General features: G+C 38.6%; 1 protein-coding gene across 6 annotated transcripts in view; it reads right to left on the bottom strand.

Moving 5' to 3' along the window:
• Positions 1 to 14,476, bottom strand: part of ddr1 (discoidin domain receptor tyrosine kinase 1) — a 93,727-nt gene that overhangs the window by 12,862 nt on the left and 66,389 nt on the right. For 5 of the 6 annotated variants that reach the window (XM_008431354.3, XM_008431352.3, XM_008431357.3 and 2 more), the window contains exons 9-13: positions 13,848 to 14,097; positions 9,802 to 9,951; positions 8,514 to 8,570; positions 2,742 to 2,902; positions 2,299 to 2,506 (exon numbers count right to left, since the gene is read on the bottom strand). In XM_008431354.3, coding sequence (XP_008429576.1) covers positions 2,299 to 2,506; positions 2,742 to 2,902; positions 8,514 to 8,570; positions 9,802 to 9,951; positions 13,848 to 14,097 — 826 coding nt within the window. The remainder of the gene's footprint in view (positions 1 to 2,298; positions 2,507 to 2,741; positions 2,903 to 8,513; positions 8,571 to 9,801; positions 9,952 to 13,847; positions 14,098 to 14,476) is intronic. The other variant, XM_008431356.3, reaches the window with a different exon arrangement.

Below are 14,476 nucleotides of genomic sequence, written 5' to 3' on the forward strand. Positions count from 1 at the left end.
GCAAGCAAAGGAATGCATTTTTTCCTTCTTTAATCCTCAGCTTCTCCTCCCTATCCTCCCCTCTCTCCGGAACAATAGCTCTTTTGTGCCCCCTCTGCACCGTGCATCTTCTTGCAGGCAGTCTTCCTTGCAGGATGTTTGATTTGGTTTACTTTTGTTTGGTGTGGTGGAATATTCTGCAACGCCACAGTTTTCCAGATAGGCACGCCACATCGGGAGTTTTCCTTCTGCTTTTGCCCCATCAACCAAATGAGTTTGCAAAATCACAAACTGAGACATGCAAACTGAGCGATGTGGTACAAACCACAGGCATGAGTGCAGAAATTTAAATACGGGACATATGGAAGGTGGGATTGTTGTCACATTTTCTGCTTATTTATTGCCAGCTGATGTGTTTTGCATGTTTTCCTGCCTGTCAACATGTTGCGCAGAGCAGAGCTTTATTTTCTCGCTTTTTTGTGATCTTTTGTGGTCATTTTTATTTAACTTTTCTTCCAGTTTTCTGAGGGACTTTTACTTTTGTTTCTTTAGACTTTGGCTGCTTTTTTACTCATCTGTCCAGTCCTTACGCCAAACCATGCCAACTGTTAAAACAGCTCTCATCTACAAATGACCTGTCGCAATAAGCAATAAATCAAGAAATCAATTATCCGCATGATGAATTAAAATGATTTCTCAATAATTTCTATTTACACGATTTATAGTTTCTCTTTTCTAGCTCTTCCTACCAAAAACTGGATGAAAAAGGTTCTTCAATCTGATGCTTTTTTATCAACTAGCCTTTTTTTTTAAGGACAATTTTGTTACAGAGACTTTAGTTCCTATTTTATTTGTTGTTTCTGTAGTTTTGTTTATTTATTTTGGATAATGAAAATGTTTTCTAGATCCAGTGTTAAATGTTCATTAGAATTTAAAGTTTATTGAGCTTTGAGAATTTGTTCTTGCATCATTATGCCTTTGCCATTGTATTGCTTAAAAATGGTCTCAAAACAAGAAAATCTTTTATCACAAAAACATCTGGGACAGTTTATTGTCAAACAAAATTTGCTATTGTGCACTGCAAAAACACAAAATCTTACTAAGTATTTTTGTCTAGTTTCAAGTGCAAATATCTTAGTTCACTTGAAATAAAAGAAACAAACTTACAAGAAACTTTTCAGCGATACACAGGAGCTTGTTTTAAGTAAATAATTCCTTAATATTGATGAAAACATGCCAGTTCCATTGCCAGATTATTACAACAAGATGTTTTTCCATGTTAAATTACTTTTAAGTTAGTTTTGCCTCGTTTCAGGTGTAATAAGGTATTTGTGCTAGAAACTAGACAGAAATACTTGGTAAGATTTTGTGTTTTTGCAGTTCAATTGGCCACTCAAGACTGCATCTGTGAAAAGAGTCCCTGCAGTCTGCAACATTTTAAATTAAACATGGCAGAAAAAGCTTCTTCTTCAGTCAAATATGCTGAGCTGGGTTAATTTTTATCATTATTATGATGCATCTTAAATCTCAGTAGACATTTATATTGAGGGTACTTCCATTTATGCCATGATGGCTTTGGACACACTGTAAAGTTTCATTCCAAGCCACACCAGCACTAATGCGATGCTCCATAATCAGCCAAAGAAACGACACCCAGAGGCCGGCAGTGAAGGAAAAGCCACAGGAAGTTCATTTGAAAGCTGCTGAGGTTAGACATGCTGTTTTCTACATTTTCCCTTTATTGGGTTGTTTATAGCGGCGTTTTGTCCCGTTTACACTGCAGTCAACTCTGTTTGCTGAGGTCAGATTTTTGTGCAGTTTTTCCACAATGTAATTTAAATGTAACGACTTCAGACTCCAGTGTGAACAGGCCTCTGTTCTTCAGCCTTGAATGAAACGCGTGTTGGTTATTGTGATGCTGTCGCACTTCAGTGGTGTGAATGAAAATGTCGAGTGAAATGCAAAGCGACCATTCAGACTGAGGTCACATTTAGGATCAAATATTAAAGCAGCCTTCATTTGACTTTAAGATCAGTTTTGTTTTATGTGGGCCACCTATGTGCAAAACGGTCAGATTGTGGCTGAATGTTGACAGTATTTGAAAAAGGACTAATGAGTAAAAAAACTTTAAAGAAACACGTTCCAAAGAAATGTCAGGAAGAAATAATGAAGAAAAAAGGATGACTTGAGGCTCTGAGACCACTTTATGTCACATTATTTATGTTCGAAAACTGACTTGGAAACATTTCCTCCAACACACAGATTTAATATTAAAAGTAAGCAGCATTTAAACCCCTCAGTGCTTGTTCTGTAACTTACTGGTGCTGTCCCTCTGGTCTCTGGGCCGCAGCAGAGCGCTGGGCTCCTGATACTCCCCCTCTGCGTCTCTGTCATGGTCCCGGTCGTCAGGAAAAGTGTGTATGCGCTGGTAGCGGCTCGAGTAGCTGTGTGTGTTGTTGATGACCACGTTGTCCGAGGGGACGGACAGATGGACTCTGAGCTCTGAGCTGGACAGACTGCCCTGCGCCTGAAAGGCAGCATGAAGGAACTATTAGGGCTCAAATCCTGGACACAAACTTTAACTGCTTTAATAGCAGCGCATATAAATCCAGATGGAGACGGGCTGGTTTACTGCCAGAAGGCTGGCAGTTGTTCTCCAGCAAATATTAGCTTAAACTGAATCAAAGCGACGGTGTAGCTTTATGAAATAAAATATTTCCAGCTTAGAAATAACACCGTAAAAGGTCCAGCTCCTGACCCACCTTGCCCAGAATCTTTTTCCAGTACTGCCTCCACAGAATGACGACTATAACAGCCAGCAGCAGCAGGATGATGCCCACCAGGCAGCCGATCAGAATCGCCGTGTTACTGCCGTCGTCTTTGGCTACAGGAAGTCCCGCCCTCGGAGTAACGGCAGCAAATTCTTGAAATGGGGAAAAAGAAAGAAAAAAATCCATTTCAGTTAGCTTTTGATTTATGTTTGACACCATGGTTTCAAGGTTTGAGTTAAAGAAACCTTCAGCAGAAAAGTGATGTATGTCAAAGTCACTTTAACAATCACAGGTGAGTAAATTATTTGCATTCACCAGCCGTCGTTTCTGTTTTGGTTGAGTTCACATCACCCAGTCACACCATGATGCGTTTAAATTGCATTTCTATATCAATTAAAAATGAAGCTTTTCACAGAAATCACAATCTGATGCTGTATAAATGCAACCAGATCATCAAAAAAGCCCTGGGGTTTTGAAAAATCCTGCAGCTTTAGCACCAGAGCTTAAACGTCAAGCTCATATGAACAGTCCATTGATTTGAATTTTGCACCACAGCATTAGTATCAAGTTCAACACAAATGTCTCAGCAATTACATAAATTCATCTCCTGCTACGCTATGCCGACTCTCAGTCTGCACTGAAGAAGATTCAGTGATCTCAGCATGCAAGTGACGAGTTCTGCCTTTTTCAGATGAATTTTTCTATTAGTATTAAACCATTCGCTGAAGACTTTGAACACCTGCAGAGGGACACTTTGATTAAACTTTGATCCCAAGATGGTAGGGAATATAAAAAACAAGGATGGTAAATTCACAGCAAAACGTAACTTACTCTGTCCTGACTCATTATATTTCATCATTATACACAGTACATGTAAGAGGCACCTCATCAACATCCTTTATATACATATGTAATTTTTACCAAATGTTTTATTCTCATGTAAAACACATTATTAGACACAGCCATATACATGGCAGGAAAAGGAACTATGTTAGCGACTTTATTGATTATTTATATGAATGATTTCTCTCATTTTGTGGTCGTGCCACTAAGCAGTCTTGGTATTTTCCTGTAACGAAGCATAGTCCCAAACTATGACACTACCTCCACTGTGACTATACTTTTATGACTTCATAAAATTAAGTTCCCACATATAATGAGGTACATTTGTAAAAGCAGCATTTTCCAATCTCAGTGACTCCTCTTGTTTTTTTAGTGACAGATTTTGTTTTTTGATGACTAAGGATTTTCTTTGTGCCTTTTAGGTTTTCATAAGTTTTCAAATTAGATTTTTTTTTTTCCCCAGAACGCCTCTCGCATCAGACGGGGATTTATTCCATCAGCCAACATGTTTCCTTATGAGACGAATCCAAGCCAAGTCCTGAATGCGTCTGTAGCCTTTCCCAGGTTTATGCATTTGTCTCATCTAAGTTCCTGCAGAAGTCATTGAAGCACTAAACAAACTACTCTCTTTAAAAGCTCCACCTCTGTGACGCAGACGACATGCAGCTTCAAAGGCGCCTCAAACGCCTTTACAGCAAATCTCCAACTTATCCTTTTACAGCCGGCCAAATGTAAAAGATTGCTTTAGAAATTTAATATTTCCAAGTCAACATGGTGGAGAAAAGAAGACAAATGACGAACAGAACGACACTCAATGTAAGTTTTACTTTGAGTCAAACTCGGGTCCTCATGCACTTCCTTGTTCATCATCCTGGCTGCCATGAGGACGGCGATGATAACTGACAGCCGGTTTCAGAAGATGATCAACAATGTGACTTCCTCCTCAATCCTTCTGCTGCACCTTTTGTTCCTTTTCAAGCATTTTTTTAAAGTTTACATGTAAATTGGACCCTCTCTCTGCCATGATTTATGAGCCACTATAAGCGAGTAGTTGTGTATTTTTCTGCAGAAAGAAACCAGTCTTTCATTTCATTACTCCATTTTTGTGTTTGGGGAATATCTGACCAATAATCTGTGGACTGAAGGTGTTTGAGCAACAGGCTTATGAAATCATGCCAGTACTATGACTATAAATTAAACTAAATTAGATTTCTGTTTTGTGCTTACAAACACATGCTCTGCATAAAGAAAATGTGTGTTTTAGAATAAAATATGTGGGTACAGCCTCTGCAGCTGGAGCTGTGAGAAAGTTTGGGAGTGATCGTGCTTTCAAGTCTAACCACTGAAAAACATCCAGGAAATGATGATTTAGTTCTGTTTATTGCTTTATTCTGTGAATGACCACAGTTTATTCACTAGTTCATCAAAGCAGCAAAGTTATGCTGCATTCTGTGACAGCTGGGAATTTGGACTTTCCCCTTTTTAGTGCTGGACAAAATTGCAGAGAAATCTCAAAGATTTTTTCTCCCAGTCTTGAAGGTTAATATATTACATGGTCTTGTGATTTTATTTCTAAGTTTCTTACATTGTGCACCACGAAATGCATAATTACCCCATTTCCAAATGCTTTAGCCCTAAACTTTAAAGGCATACCACCTTTCCTAAATGTGTATTGTGTTAGTTTTTTTATGTCCCAGACTAAAAAAATAAGTGAAACGAAAATTATGCTTTACAGATAGAAGAAACTTAACTTTTACACTCACATAAGAAAATGGCTTTCAGACAGATGTGTAATTGTACAACTACACATCTTTGAAAAGTAGAAGTAGAACCTCCTGCACAACCAACAAGAATGCAGCAAGTGGTTTCTTAATGGCAAGTCAACAACAGTCAACATCAGCCATTGTACAGCGCACACAGTGGTAGAACCAGCTGACCAGAGAATTCCAACTGAAATTCCAACTGACGCTGGAATTCAGCGTCAGTTGCTCGGTAACGGGGCTGGGCTTGGCTGGGGTTGCTAGGTAACAATGCAGTCCCTTTTGAATATGACTCAACAATCAGGAGGTTTTTGAAACGGTTCATTTTCCTCATTGTCTTATAGTCAAACAGCAGGCGGGTTTTCAGGAGCATTTAAGACCCAAATAGTAGTAAAATAAAATCATGCAAAATGTGAATTTTGCACAATATGTCCCCCTTATCTCTTCTAAGACATGGCCGTCCACCCAAACCAGCAAATAGGGAAGGAAAGAATTAGAGAAACCACCAAGAGACCCATAATAACTGCAGAGGAGCTGCAGTTATTATGGAAAAAACAAAGTCATTGGTAAAATAGAAAAAAAAAAGGAAGGGGGGAAGTCATGCAAGACAAACAATAATGTTTTAAGTGATGGAAAACTACCAATGCACAAAACACTAAACATGCCATACCCACTGTGAAACATGGTGGTGGCAGCATTATGCTGTGGGGACGCTTTTATCCAGCAGCAACATGAAAGCACATCAGAGATAATGAGAAAATGAATGGGGCCAAATATTGACATGTAATAAAAACCTGCTGCAAGCTGAAAAGAGTAGAGACGATGACCTTAGATTCACAGCTAAAGCTCATGTGTTAGAAGGGCCCAGTCAAAGTTCAGGACAAATCCAGCCAATTGAGAAGAATGGTATCTAGATGTGCAAAGCTGGAAGTGATTTAAACTAAAGACTTACAAAGTTCTGACTCAGAGAGGCTGAATGCAAAGACATGGTACACTGCTCTGACTTTTATTGTGAAAGTGTTTCCAATACTCTGTGTTGGTGTTGAAGTTTCTGGTTGTGAAACCATTCAAGGGTTATGAACCCTTCAAGAAGGAATATAATCTTTAACAGAAACATTTTACACCATAACAATCACTAAATAAAAGAAGCAGCAGGAAGTATGATGCCTTTATTCCTTTTAGGCTATTTTTCTGAGGTAATGTGACTTAGAGAGACCTTCGTATTGCCAAACAGTTTTCTAAATTATTCTGGAGCTCTGTGTATTCAGTCGCTGTGTGGGTTTGTGGATTTATAACCAGAGTGTGGCATAAGCTAGTGCACTGAAAAGCCTTCAAACATCAGCGCTCTCAGAGGAGTCACGCTCTCACAGGGGGGGTTCACACACCAGCACAGGCACACCAGGCTTACTGCACATCCGACAGGGACCGACTGCTTCAATATTCACCATAACCCAGAGCCTCCCGTACCCCGCTGCTCAGAGAGCAGCAGGTCTGTGTCGTTTCACTTCTAAGTAGCTTTGTAGCCAAGCAATAATTAGAATAATCCAGTTTCTTTCTCTTTTCAATGTCAACCGAGGCATGCTTGTTGAATAAAAAAGAAAGACCAATTTTCCCCTGGTCTGTGGTGAAATCTACATATAATCCAAGTTTTAAGAGGCGATATAAGGCTGGACAATATGGCTGAAAAATAGACATTTCATATTAGTCAATGGATAATTATTGCTTACCTTGTTTTAAAATCTGAGATACTACCAAAGCCGTGACCTTTCCCGTTTTATCCAGTTTTCATTACACACCGTCGTTTATTAATTTAAAGCGTTTATGAGAAACAGTGAAACCTTAAACTGCTGCTGTGTCAGTTACTCAACATGTTGTTGCTAGGTAACCAAAGAATGAGTCCGTTGCTAGGTAACCACAGAGTGAGTGAAGTAGTTGAGGCCTCAACTGGCCAAGTTTGAGCAGCTAGAGTGTTTTCTCTGCCTACATCTCCCAGAATGCCAAGCTGTTCTGGATCGTAGCTCAGTGAATATTCTATCAGGCATATTATCTGCTGATATTGATCACTTGTCTACCGTGATAAATGGTATAGATTTATTGTCCAACCCTATTAGCGGGTGTAGAAACCTCCACAGAAATGAAATGTAAAACACTAATTACCTGTTGCATCATTAAGCACTTAGTTTGTTTTTCTTTTATTAATATGGCCGTTTTGTTTTTTTCTTCATTTAAAAACTGCTTTTTGTATTTACTCAGGTCATCTCTGAACGTTGGAGTTGTTTTTGATTATTACTAATTGGAACATTGATAAATACGTTTGATGTACATCTGACATGAATGTAATGTTTATTGCCCATTTCATAATTCGCTACTGTGTTGTGTTTTTGTGGTGCAAAGCGCTTTGAACTGCCTTGCTGCTAAAAAAGTGCAATAAATAAACTAGACTTGATATTTAAATCAATTTGATGGTATGAAACATTTAACGGTGGCACAAAAAGACAAAAACAGAAATAATCTGTATTTACAGCACAGGATGTATCCAACGTTTTTTGAACCCAAGTGTAGACAAGAACATAGCAACCCATGCACATGCCTACGTACATTTATAAATCCAGATTTACCAGCGAGTGTTTTAAACATTAGTCTGTCAAAACATAAGAGTGTTCCTGCATCTCTCTCTCTCTGTCACTTGAACACCATGCGGGTAATAAATAAACCCAGACAAAGCCATCCAACCACATCCAGTAAAAAGTACAAAGCAGCAAACACGACACAGAAAACCATTTCCAGCTCTTTTCATTTTTTTTAAAGCCTGTTATTGTTTAGCTGTGTAGAACAGAGCCAGCTCGCCAACAAAACATGCAGTTTGTGAGACCACAGGAAGCCAAGATGTTATTGGATGCAAATATAATTTACTATGGCTGCGTTAAGAGTTGTTTCCTCGAGCTGTTTTATCTTCCAACTCTGGGGACAGAGCCCAGTGCTAAATCCTGTCCCTCTAATCCCTGCTCCATTATTGTACAGCAAACTGTCTACTTAGCACAGCGGACAGGGTTTTTTTTAAGCTACCAGAGGAGAGCCAACGCAAATGGAGCTGACCCCCTTCTCCGTCTCTTTTTTAAGAAAATAAAAAAAGAGAATCTCCTTTGGTGCACTCTCTCACCTGACAGCGTCCAGTTAGCAGTGGTGTCCATCATGAGGGTGGTGGCGGTGGGGGGTTCTGGAGGAGCGAGGGATGAACAAGGGAGGAAAGTGTGAGAGGAGAGATGATGAAGGCTCAAAGAAGAGGGATGAGGGGGATTTTTATCTGTCTCAGCAAAAATCTCTTAAAGGTGGAGTACTGTGCTTCCTTGACCAGGTCAGGATAGGACTATGGCCTATACAAAGCACGTTCATTACATATTTTTTACACTAAATCATTCTTAGATAATGAGATTCCACTCTAGAAGCTTATGTGAGCTCCTTTCAGAATGAGCAGTTTTAGGGCATCTTGTAACTTAAAATCCAAATAAGCTGCTACTGGCCACACCCCCAACTCAACATTTACACTCATACGTTAAACTGGCTGCAAACAGCTGCACAATAATACCACCATACATCTTTGAAAAGCAGAAGTAGAGCGTCCTGCACAACCAACAAGGAGGCAGCAGCAAGTGGTTTCTGCATGGTAAGTCACCAACCAACACTTGTCTTTTTCAGCAGCCATTGTACAATGAATGGAGCGGTAAAACCAGCTGACCAAATGTGCTGGAACTTCACTTGGGATGCTAGGTAACAGGCTGGCGTTGCTAGGTGAGGGGCAGAGTCTGCTGATTTGTGACGTGACATTCCGAAGGTTTTTGAAGCGACTCATTTTCCAGACACTAAAAATCATTAACTTATTGCCAAAATATGAGTGGACGGAGTTTTTTTAAGCGCTTGTTCTGATTCTAGAAGCAATTGAGACCCAAATGGAAGTATAAAAATATGCAAAATGTGGGCACAGCAGTGGCACTCGGATAAAGCGCTCGACCCATAAGGAGGCCTCAGGTCTTGACGTGACGATCACAGGTTGGAGTCCCAGCCTGTTGAGCTTTGCTACACGTCTTCCTCCCTCTCAAAAAAAGTGCAAAATGTAAATTCTTCATAATATGTCCCCTTTAACAACCATGCTGACAGTGTAAAAGCTTTCTTGTGATGGTAATCATTTAACCTTTCTCTTCGGTGTTTCCAAAATCACCATAAAATATAGAAGATAAGTGTCTGCAAATAACCTGAGGTCAGAATAAAATACATTTCATAGTTTTGTCAAACTCATAAGTGCAGTCGCCACAGGAGAAGATAAAGCGATGGGGACAGAAACCAGGGACAAGAGAGGAAAGAGATGAAAGAAGTAAAGTAGAAAGGAAGAGAAGGATAGACAAAAGGCAGGATGTTGTCAAGTGAGGATCAGAAACTTGACCCAAACCTACCAGAAGGCTTGGAGCTGGTGCTGAACGAGCCGTGACTCGATGTGGGAACAGAGGTGGTGACGTTCCCCAGAGAAGTCGGACTAGGGTTCGGAGACTTTGGATGATTTTGAAGAAATGAATCAGCGTCCGTCTCATCCTCTCCGAATGGTTCTGGATTCGCAAAATATGGAGAAAACAAAGGGGGAAAAAAGTGAGTTACAGACAAAATAGGCCTGGTTTTCCTACAAGGGAGTGAACAACTTGTTACTGAGGGAAAACTTAAAGTTAACTTCTTACAAACATGTAAGAAGGTGTTTTAAAGAAAACTATTTTTACACAACATACTGAGATGTGTCTGCAGCTCATCCGGGCTGCGAGAGAAAACGAGAGGCTTTTAGCAGGTGACCACAACAGGAGATGCTCAGATTTATTCTTTTAGGCCGAGTTTATATTTATATCATGGAGAAAAATTGGGTTTTGAAATGGTAGGAGCCTTTTAGAAATCTCTGATTCATGGTGAAAACACTTAGCCACAACAGCAAAAATGATCAAATTGCACCTGAGTTTAAAGAACCACAGAAGCTTATTCTTAAAATAAAAGCAGATGATTGTGCAAAATGATTGAAAAAAATCTCAAATGAAAAACTAAACATTTTAATAAAATTAAGTAGGGCAGCATACATGTATTTACTTTGTAGCTTTTTATTGCCTTTATAAGAAGAAAGACACCAATTCTGTAAATTGAGTAGAAAGACATGAGCTGATTCCTGCTGCGTTGAGTCAGTTTAATGCCTGTTTGCACCAGATTCTGCTTCCAAGTTACAGTTATTGGATGTTTCTGATCCTTCTATATGATAGGATATTACAGATGAAAGAAAAACAATCAGATTAATAAAAGCTGAAAATATTTTTAATTATCAAAAGTGTTTGATTTGTCTGCATCTTGCATCAGCAAAAAGTCTCCCTCTTTGTTAAATTAAAAAAATGCCTCTGCATTTGAGCAGCTGGGCCAGATTTTTTTACCAGCTTTGAATTAATCACCTAAAGAACCACAATAGCCCCGGGTTCTTACCCCGGGTCTGCAGTCTCCAGGTTACACACATACAGACTTCTAGTTTAGTATTTCTACTCACCTTAAACGTCAATAGAAACTTGACATATATGATCTCGGCAACATTTGACAGTATTTCATCAGAGCAGAAACAATGATTGAGAAATAATGTTTAGGATCAGGAGGTAACGCGATGCTTTTCGACAAGAATGATGGATTGTGTTGCTCACCAACTCTCTACTATTTAGCATCAGGGTTGTAGCCAACAGAGGGAGAGGAGATAGAGAGCAGATAACAGAGGATGGATTATTTCACTCTGATTCATTGAAATCCTGAATGGAGCATTCAAGGTTTATAGAAACCTCACAAACTCACATCAAAATCAAACTCACATCAAGATCATGAATGTTCTGTTAATGATCTGTTAAACTGTTAAAATATTAATAAATAGCAGTTTTTGCATTCAATTAGTTCTTCTTAAAGTTAAATAATATTGAAAATGTTTCCACATTATTCAGTGCCTCCAGGATTTTGTGATTGTTTTTGTGATTTTTTGCAATCAAAATGACTGTTGTGGTGCTGATTAGAAATATTTGAAGGGAATTTCAAAGGAATCTTTTATATATGACAGTAAATATGACATGTTGCTACATGCTGTGTCGTATAAGCTGAACGTATAAGATAAATACATTAATTATTTTATTTTTAGTTTTATTTGCAGTTGAGGTGTTGATTGACTGTAACAACAATGTGTGTCTGGGTGTTTTAGATTCAAGAAACTATATCGATCATGAACTATAACCTGAATTCAGGCAGCAGAGTAAAGGACATAATAAATACCGCCACCTGTAGGTGGGAGTTGACAATAAGCTCACAAATGTGTGTGAATTTCAGCAATCACATATAAACTAGAGGGTCTGATTGATTTGGCATCTAGACTCTAGAAGGCCGAAAAAAACGATGCAGTGGGCCATATTTGGCCCCTGGGCCTCGAGTTTGACACATTTGGTTTATAGGAACCATCATCTTCCTTAGTGATTAGATTTTTGTAATTTACTTATGAAGGTTTTTGACTCGGGTTAAAGTTACTGGAGCTGAATTTCTTCTTTCTGGAGTTAATACAGCAGACATGCTTTACTGATCCATTATTCTGACATTCACACAGTTGGACAGGCGCAACGTTTCTTCAAAATCTAATTTATTATCTGCATGATTCAAGTCAACAAACTCGACATTGTTGGGTCAAATAGTTCAGGTACCTGACTTTGCTGTTATCACATCAGAGCTGACACAACGGACAGTTTAATTAGCCGCCGTTATCTCAGCTGTAGTGTAGATGGGTTCATCTGACTTCTGGTCAGAGAGTAATAAATCTTACACTTCAGATACTTTGGGTTCAAAACAAACAAAGACAAGGAGGTCAATGTAGGAAGAACAAATTTTTCCCAGAACTGAAGCTGCAGCATGATAAAGAGGTGTGTAAAGATTAATTGTTGCACGTTTGTTGTAGCTCTATGAAGAGACAACCGCACTAGAAAGGCTGTGGGTAAATTGCATTTTGATATAAATACTACCATAAAGTCCTTGCATGTAAATGCTGACACTGGCAGAATAAAAGTCATCGGCAGAGGAACTTTTATCAAAATAACTGGCTTCATTAAACGAAGATGCTCAGTTTTATTCCTTGCTGCTTCTCATGCAAATGTTATTAAACCCTCCAGTCTGCACTACTGAGCTTGGTATTTAAAATATAGTTTATGTAATAATGAATTTTAAGCCTCTTTTACTTTGTTGATCATGAACCTGCTGGATATTTGCAGCACTGCATCTGAGACTTAAGATGCAGTGGTGTACCTTCAGTCTCAGATGCAGTGCTGGTCTGCATCTGAGACTTTAGTATACAAATATACATTTGTATACAATGTATCTTTGTATACAAAACTTTGTATACAATTTATACAAAATATATGTTGTATGCAATGTACCTTTTGTATACAAAAGATACATTGTATGTATGTAATGTATACAAAAGATACATTGTATATAATGTATCCTTGTATCGTTTGTATCTTTCAAAAGATACATTTCAAAAGCTGAATATATCGTTTGAAACATTTTCTATAATAAATCCAAATGAAACCAGGATGTGTTGACAAACATCTAACATTTTAACACCAGGAATTACAAATCAAGGTAGCAAAATGGTGCCTGATAAATAATTTCATTACTGCTGTTTTAGATCCAACATGTACAGCTTTGGGGTTTGATCCCACTCATGAATGTAGGACAAAACTTTATATATTTTGCCGTAAAATGAATTACTTTATTTAAAAAGACATTTGTAAGCTTTATTTTGAAAGGCCAGCTGAATCATCTTATAGCTGTGCAATAAGATAACCTATTTGAAACTTCTACTTTGAAGAGAATACAAGAGTTTTATTTTGAAAGACTCACTGGTTTCACTTAATTGGTTATAGTACGTAACGTGGAAGCTGCAATAGTCAAACCAATGAAGCAATAAAACTTATTTTTTAAGACTTTTTACGTTTTTTTTTGTAAAGTTTAACTGAGATGTACAGTAAGATAACCATATGTGTTTATCTAATAATGTCCTGCTACTGTAACTAGCTTAGAATAGTCAGTAATGTTAAAGCAATTCAACCTATAAAGTGTTGATGATTTCCTTTACAGGACAATCATTTGAAAACACTTTTTATATTGAAATGCATAAACGGGTTTTATTTTGAAAGGTCAACATAATCTCTCTTTAAACACTGGTTGACTTCCATTAGTAAAACAAAACCCACTAATTAATTTTTTTTTACTTTGAAGAGCATCTTCAAGACCAAAAACCATAAAAAACAACAACATGGTTTATGGGAATACATAAGATGCAGAAGCCAGGGTATCTATGACATCAGTGCAGATTCTGTACAGGAACAAAATGGCTCTGAACGAGCAGGGAGCCACTCATCTGAAATATGTGAAACAAAGCTGCTCGAGTTTGTTTTCCTACCAGACAGGAAGGATATCTCACTGATGAGCAACCAGCGGTCTGCAAAGTAAAATTTGCAGCGGAGGATCTGAGCCGGCCGGCCGCCAAGCGGGAGGGAGATGGGTCGTGAAGAGGGGTCCTTCAGATCTTCGAGGGGAACCGGCAGGGTGAGCGCCGGAGACGACCAGGGCTGGAGGAGGCCAGGCTTGAAAAGACACTCTACTTTGCTGAAGACTCGCACGCCCTGCGTGTGCCGGTTGTTGCTGTGAACCTAGGAGAGCAACACGAGTGAGTCCAAGAGAAAAATACGCAAAAGATAAAGATCAAGAGGGAAAGAGATGCAATCAAAACTCTAACTATGCATGTGAATTAGCTCGAACACACAGCAAACTCTGGGATGTTTGTTATTCATAATGAGTAGAGAGGCTGGAAAAGATTAAATTAAGACCCTAAATTAATGACACATTTTCATTCTGTTAAACTGTAATTGCTTTGGCATGAAAAGTACAGAGCAGGACTGCAGATGAACAAAATAACAAAAGCAGTAAAGGGAAAAAACCATCAACGAAGACTAGGTGGTCACTGAAAAAAAAACTCGGCTGGTGACCAAAGTCTGACATTATTATTTATTTTGCTAAATTGAATGGTGA

Source organism: Poecilia reticulata, chromosome 16 (genome assembly GCF_904066995.2).
Source record: "Poecilia reticulata chromosome 16, P_reticulata-male-v2, whole genome shotgun sequence".
NCBI classification, from domain to species: domain Eukaryota; kingdom Metazoa; phylum Chordata; class Actinopteri; order Cyprinodontiformes; family Poeciliidae; genus Poecilia; species Poecilia reticulata.